At 35.6% G+C, this 7,434-nt stretch overlaps 1 protein-coding gene across 3 annotated transcripts; it reads right to left on the bottom strand.

The window, feature by feature from the left end:
- Positions 1 to 325: 325 nt before the first annotated feature.
- On the bottom strand, positions 326 to 7,211 carry scn3b (sodium channel, voltage-gated, type III, beta). Of its 3 annotated transcripts, none has more exons than XM_079480831.1 (7): positions 6,915 to 7,211; positions 6,439 to 6,540; positions 5,109 to 5,272; positions 4,704 to 4,938; positions 3,270 to 3,408; positions 2,053 to 2,134; positions 326 to 1,526 (listed from the first exon to the last, which is right to left on the bottom strand). In XM_079480831.1, the coding sequence occupies exons 2-6, from the start codon at positions 6,491 to 6,493 to the stop codon at positions 2,071 to 2,073; spliced, it is 657 nt and encodes a 218-aa protein (XP_079336957.1). In that variant the 5' UTR covers positions 6,494 to 6,540; positions 6,915 to 7,211; the 3' UTR covers positions 326 to 1,526; positions 2,053 to 2,070. The 3 variants fall into 3 exon arrangements, 2 of the variants coding, with proteins under 2 accessions (XP_079336957.1, XP_079336958.1); XR_013787985.1 differs by having other exon boundaries at positions 327 to 1,526; positions 3,270 to 4,432; positions 6,915 to 7,186; XM_079480832.1 differs by lacking the exon at positions 2,053 to 2,134 and having other exon boundaries at positions 327 to 1,526; positions 6,915 to 7,193.
- Positions 7,212 to 7,434: the final 223 nt, after the last annotated feature.

The raw sequence follows: 7,434 nt of genomic DNA on the forward strand, positions 1-7,434 counted from the left end.
GACTTTCAAAGAATCAGTCTATTACAAACACAACCAGATCTGTAGACTTTGTTTGCATTATATGTATGGCCAAAGATTAAAAATAGTACTTGCATTTATTATTTAATAACATGATGAAAAAATCTAAAGAATGCATTTGCAAGTCAAAATTGTGGAAAGTGTCAGATATTGACAAAATTGTAAAAGATGTCTGTTGTATTCAATATCTGACGAGATATTTTTTAATTAAATTAAAAATTATGTGAATTTCCCTTTGGACCCAAATGTCCTCTACGTGTTAAGGCTGAGAAATAAAAGTCCCTAAACAATAAACATTCAAACTTTTTGGAATGAATTGCCATGGTTTAATAGTACACAAGATGCTTTTACAAATTATGAGTAAATTCCAGTTTAACACGGAAAAACTAAATAATTTTTTACTGTGATCGCAATGGCCTGTACAGAGCAATTCAAAAGGCAATGGTTACAGTGAGAAAAGCCTGCACTAGTCCTATTAATGGACTATTAAATCTAAATCCTATGGATTAATAACACTATTAAGGAAATGCAAACACAAAGTAAACCAGCAGAATTGATTGATGTTTTTTGAGATTATCAGGAGAACGTTTTGATGCAGTCCAAATGTTCACAATGATTATTAAAATGTTAAAAAAATATAAATTGAACATGGTGCTCTAAAAGACGCTGATGTTGCAAGATATTACTGAGTAATACAACACATCGCAATGAGGCTGCAGTTAAAAATAACATCCAGTCGAATAATGTTATAGTTATGGCATTCAATCTAGCAATATTTGTGTAAATGTAATCTCAAGTGTCTAAAAGCACTTGCATTAAATCTGTAAATTCAAAATGCAAATGTCAGCAATGGCCGACTGTAAACACAGATCACATCATTTGCGTCCAATCGCACAAAAAGCTTTCATCGCTATACTCAATTTGACCTCACTAAAGTTGTTTGCCTACCACAGTTAAACATTATAATTTATTCCAAAGTGGCAAAACTGAGTGTCATAAAAGCTATAAAGGAAAATAAAAAAACAATAATAAAAACACTATAATAAGATTCCTTCTATAGAAAAATCATGACAATAAAAACCAAGTCTAATCAGAATCTAGACTCATTATTTATCTACTTCTATCAAAAGACTAAGAACAGCATATGCCAAAGAGGAACAGGCTTATTTTGGGCAACTATTGATGTTTTATTAAGAAAAGTGCGTATATAGGCAGTTTGACAGCTCTTAAGCTCTGGTTTACTGTGTTCATGTCTCTGCTAAGGCAAAAGTTAAGAACAGACACATACAGTACATGTCCCCATTAGTTAGGTTATGTGTTACAGCTGACCTCCACTGAGACGACGGCAGATAATGAACCAGCTGAAAGTTGCTTTCACACGGCACATGATCAAGACAAGAGGGATTCGATTTGGCAGGTTTCCTGATTCTCGAAACAGCTCTGGGGGTCTGTGAATTTGATCAACTTCTATTCTCCATTCTCGTCTGATCGCTTTTAAGACCTAGTACCTGAAACAAAATGTCCAGTATTTGTAAATGTCCATGTTTACAGTACATCATAAAAATCCAAATATGAATATCCAAATAATAATATAAAAAGGTGACTATCCTGACTTAATAAATTAATTAATAAAAACTTGCCAAACATAAAAAAAAATTTGTAATAGTGTTTAAATGCTTTTTTTGTGTAAATGATTTTCCGCTATTTAATAAACAATCACTATTTATGTCATAAATAGACATTCTCATAAACAGAAAACGATTCATAATCTCGGCATTACGGCTTTGTCCTGCCCTATACCTTATTTCATGAGGTTAGTGAGGGTTAGTAACTGTTTGGACAGATATTATAATGAACAGGAGTGGCATGTGTTTGAGAAGATGGAAATGGACATCCGGTAAATGTGATGATAACAAAAGATGTGGACGAGGAAGAGATGATCAGAGAGGATGATGGTGGGGTTCTAGCCAGCTACTCACGATGAGTGGGAAACTAGTAATGAGGTTACTAATTGAGAGGTAAATTCAAAAATACCGTAATAGAGTGAGACTTTTACTCTTTTATGGAAGGACCAGGGTCTTCTTTATTTTCCGAAGGAATGGCTAAGTAGTCTGTCCTGTAGACACAAAAGTTGATGGTACATTGCTGCACCAGATATTTGTGACATCTGCCATTCCTGGATTCAAATAATCATTTACTTAGCCATAAGTAATTCCATGCCTTACATATGCTTGTGTTCCATAACGCATAGTGTACTATATTGTATACAATTAAGGAATGACATGAAATAAATGAATCACTTTGATTTAATGTTATCTGAAGTTTGGGGGTCTCTGTTTTCTTCCGCAGGATGTAGAGAACAGCAATAAAATTGCATTTTTATATGACTGACAAACAAATTCGCGAATGATTGACAACCGTAAGCTATGAAGGGCAAATGCGAGAAGAGAAGAAAGGGTTAACATGGGCCGCTGTTGTGGCAAATGGCAATTCAAGATCCATAAGTATCAATTTGGAATCCGATCACAACAGGTAAGCCTGGAAAGCCACCACTTTATTTCCCATCTGCACTACATGTCTGATACTATTAGTTCACACTAATACACCCTTTAAAACACTTAAAGTGCATTACCATATGTGTGTGTGTGTGTGTCTGTCAGTCAAGGTAGTCTATCATGCATCCCCACAGCTCAATACACTCCAGAAAATTCATCACTAATGATTTAACTTTCAAGTTAGTCGATAATGATTGAATGTCAAGTCTAGCGAGTGCCATCTGTGAGCAGAAGCGTGTTTTATCCACCTGTTAAATAAGCTGAAATACGCCAATATCTCCATTAAACCAGGAGGCAACTGAATTATCAAGCCGACTATAGACTCAGGAGCGCTGAGCTTATTGAAACATAAGATGGAAGCCACGATCACTAATGGGAATCTGTGCTTAAGTCATTCAACGGGAGCAATATATAGGATCTAACTGGATAGAGAACTACTCTGGTGATTGTGCCCTAACTCACTAAAAAACAAGTAAACAACATAAAAGTTGTGAAGAATAGAAAACCATACAGTATGTGGTACTGTAGCATGTCAATCATTCAACAGATGACTTTGTCTTTCCAAATTGTTTCTGATGGGATATGTGGAAAATAAACAGAATGTAGGACCTAAAACAATAAACTAAACCAACTGTTCTCTTTCAGCTTCAAGTTATTTATGCCAAATTAAACATCAAATGCAAGTTGAATACTCACGCATTATCCTGAGCCTGCTCGTCGGATTTGGAGATCTTCCTGTAGCAGTAGATCATCTCCACCAGCAACCACAAGGTGAGGAACACCAGGAGCACATACATCATGATCTGTGAATACAGGGCTGTCGTGTCTTGACTCGCTGCAAGAAGAAAAACAGCGGGGGGTTTTGTCCAATCACAAGTGGTCTGCTGTACCTGATAATGTGAAACTAAATGTGAATCTAAAGCTATTGAAGGTCATCAGGAATTTGAATTGTAAAACAAGAAATGCATTTGATGTAATATATTACAATAACTATTAACAAAAAATTATCTGACAATAATATAAATAATCTCTGACATAAATAGAAATTTTCCTCTGTGTGATACATTATTTTGGGTGCAATAATCTGACAGTTCCTTATAGATCTGATTCAAACAACCATTCACATGCAAAAACATAACAAAGAACCATGCTCAGATATTTCACGTCAACATCCCATGGAGAACAATAAGATTCATATGACGTTTAAAAGAGTCTGTTTGAAAAGGTTGATGCACATTGATCAGAGGTTCTCAACTTCACCCTCCACAGAGCAGAATCCTGATATAAGGAAATTATCTATAATGTTACTTACGATAAAATGCCAGTTTTAGCTTATCTACCATATCTAATTTAGCAACAGTCTTTTTTGCCTTGTAAAAAAAGATGAGAACCACTGACACCAACGGCAGTGCCGTGCATGTGGAGCATTTTTAGGAGAAAAATGTAAAGTTTTTGCCAAAACATCTTGTTTTATATGCATCATGCACTGCGCAGATCTACAATGGCATGAAATGTAAAAGCAGAGCTGTACTTAAAGTTTGTGGTTATGCAAAGAATTACCCAGGTCTAAAGATTGTCTAAACCCACCAATTAAATACAACATAGTCCAAAATCTTGTCGCAGACACGCAGATAGAGATAATGCATTGCGGTTGCATGATTCTAATCAAATATACATTAGATAAAGTATATTCGGTTGATGTTTGAGGAAGTGCTCTGCATTCAGCAATCCTAGGCATCCAGAGAATAGCATACAAACCAGAATCTTTTACATTACCCCTTACAAGAGATAGAGAGGTATGTGGTTGGTTAGATTAAACCAATCCCCTGAAAACAACTTACTGGCTTCCAATAAGTGAGCTTAAATAACAATAGAACAGAACAAAACATAACACAGCATTACAACATTAAAAGAGTACCAGAACAAACAAAAACCGTACAGAAATATTTCATGGCTTGAAATAGTTGAAGCATTGTTATAAGACAGTAGCAGATTTTCCAGGTTAAGGGAAATGACTCATGAGTACAAAGAGAGACAAGCTGCTAATTTAAAGTGATCAAATTGAGATACGGTTTATGGTCATTAAACGGTATATCATTTGCAAGTTTTGCATTAAGTACACTCACTTACCTTTCTCTTTTACCTTCAGATTGATGGTGATGTTCTTTGTGCCATTAGACGTGAAAAAATTATACTTATAGAAGCGTAAAGCCCTGCAATTATATGTGCCAGTGTCATTTAAAGTGACATTTAGGATGCCAATAGAAATGTCCTGCATGTCTTTACTGCCATTCCACACCAGGCGACCCTTCCAGTGATCCTCTAAGTTTTCCGGCTCCCGCGGCCCACCGTAGTACTCATAGATCTGAAAAGAGGTGTTTGTGTCAGGAATTGTCCTACTTGAGTAAATTATCAAGATGTATAATTTATTATGTATAATCTCTCGGTAATATTTTTTTATTGCATCAATACAATACAAACATACTCTGATGCAAATGTGTGCGTGTTTAAAAATTATCTAAAAGGTGAACTCACAAGTACTTCTCTTTTATCTGGGCCAATGTAGTACCATTTCACCTCGGTCCTGGCATTTATCTCCTCCCGTTTCATGCAGTAGATGCATTTCAGCTTCATAAACCCCCCTTTGACGGCCTCTGTTTCAGGATCCACATCTACACATACTGGCCTGCCTTCCTGTACTGTACACAACCCTGAGAGTATCACTACATTCATAATCACACATCTTTACTCAAGTATACTGTTTAAAATATCAATTTTTAGGTTATGTAAGATAAGGTTCTGAAGCTAAAAGTTAACACTTTCCAAAAATGTAGCTTAAATCTGCACATTTTTTATAGAGGTCAGTTAAATCTGAGGCATGGATTCATCAAGGGAGCACGAGAGAGAGATAGAGACAGAGAGACAGAGAGACAGAGAGACAGAGAGACGAGAGAGAGAGAGAGAGAGAGAGAGAGAGAGAGAGAGAGAGAGAGAGGACAATGATTATTCATCACAGGCTCCAGTTCCAGAAAGAGCCTGCATCTCCATTTCAGATTGTCTCTTTACAAATCGTAGGACATTTATTGCTGCCGACTGCACCCCCTTGAAGAGGGTCTGTGTTCAGGACTCAGTGATGTGAAGATTAAAGCTGGGTAGTGTTTGCTCTACTGTGAGCATAATCTCTTTGCTATTGTTGAAATGGAGGCCATCTTACATAACTTGCAGCCTCAAGCACAAACTGTCAACAATGATCCAGCGTTTTCTTTTTGAAGGGTGATATGGACAAATGGAAACACCAAATGTGATTTGGCAAACATGACAACACAAGCATCACATGAGCATTGACTAGTTTTAGCACTCGATTAGCACCGAACAGCAGAGGAAATCTAACTAAATCTGAAAATTAATATTCAAATGATAACAGACCAAAATCTGGTAATAAAGTCAGTGTGAGAAATTCTTTGAATGTAGGCATGTAAATGTTTGCGGTGTTTGGTACTTAAACATGTAAATGTGCAAGTAAATGTCTTGAAAGACTTTTTATTAAGAATTGGGAATATGTCCTGTAATACAAATATACACAAGTATAACTGAAATTGTATGAAATTTTTCAGAGGACACAAACGTATTACTTGCACTTATCACTTCTATTTGAACACATTTGTAAAGTTATTGTGAATAAAAATGCAAAAATATATCATTTAAAGCAACTCAAGAGTTGCATTGTGTTCTTAACATTACTTCTCTGAAATATATTATTTGTATCTTTATTCTTACTTTTACGTTTTAAATTAATATATATATTATTATTTAATATAACAATTTTCATAAAGAAAAATTAGTGCTGAAATCTGCAAATACTTACCAGCAAGTATATACAGCAAAAATAAATGCAACACAACCCTCACTTGAGTTGCCATGCTCTGAGTTCTATTAACAGGGCGGCGTCTCAGATAGACTCTTCCTGCTAGAAAAGACATTAGAAACGATGAAGAATTAATGTACATTCTACAACGACCAGGATCACATCGTTAAATGCTTGAATATATGAAGTGTGTTTATACGTGACATGAATTTAGGCGAAAATAAAGCGCGAGCGGTATCGCATCAGTAAATCAGCACCACGGACAGCGCCCACATAACAGCACCAATGCCGATTACTTATAATTATGCTGTTTATAATAAATCACCGATACACAGCGATTAATAACGATTACATACCATGATTACATACTGTACATAAACTGAAAACAACCAAGAGATCACATTTCGCAAAGGGGTAAGGTGACTTTAGAAAGAAACGTTTCATGTTTTTCAAGAAAAAGTTCAGCCTGTTCTTACCGAGAGAGAAACATCCAGTCTGTGAATTACAGGTGCCGTTACTTAAACGGAAAGCGAACGCTTTTCTTTCATGGTGATTGTCATGAATGTAAGATTAAGAAAAAGACCTGTGGATTCCTACAAAATGTTTGGAAGATAAAATCCAACGTCTGCAAATTGAGCAGTTTCAGTTGATGTCAGTGGAAGGAAAATATTGCTAAGTATTTATTTTGCTCTCTGTACGAGTAGTACAGATACTCCATCGTCAAACCTGCGCCGTGTAGCTGTAGACTAAGAGCCGCCTGTCTTTGTTTTCCTACTAAGTAGCCACTTGCTCGCGTAATGACACACATCATCAGAGCGCATGCGTCAATGGCTTTACTGTATAAGGCTGGTTTTTCTCACAAAATGAAATTAAATTAATAATTAAAAGCAAACCTTATTTTTTTATTTACTGATGTTAGTTGATAAATAAAACGTTTTATTATATTTTTCTAATTTTTAAACACTTTTATAACCATTCTGATGTGATTCATTTACA

The sequence above is a fragment of the Barbatula barbatula genome (genome assembly GCF_947034865.1).
Source record: "Barbatula barbatula genome assembly, chromosome: 19".
Taxonomy (NCBI): domain Eukaryota; kingdom Metazoa; phylum Chordata; class Actinopteri; order Cypriniformes; family Nemacheilidae; genus Barbatula; species Barbatula barbatula.

Bases quoted from the DNA above. Each gene is read 5' to 3' on its own strand.
- scn3b (XM_079480831.1), bottom strand. From the start codon at position 6,493: ATGGCAACTCAAGTGAGGGTTGTGTTGCATTTATTTTTGCTGTATATA. The intron at 5,273-6,438 runs GTAAGTATTTGC...GGTTGTGTACAG, and splicing joins TTTGCTGTATATACTTGCTG to TACAGGAAGGCAGGCCAGTA. The intron at 4,939-5,108 runs GTGAGTTCACCT...ACCTCTTTTCAG, and splicing joins CAGATAAAAGAGAAGTACTT to ATCTATGAGTACTACGGTGG.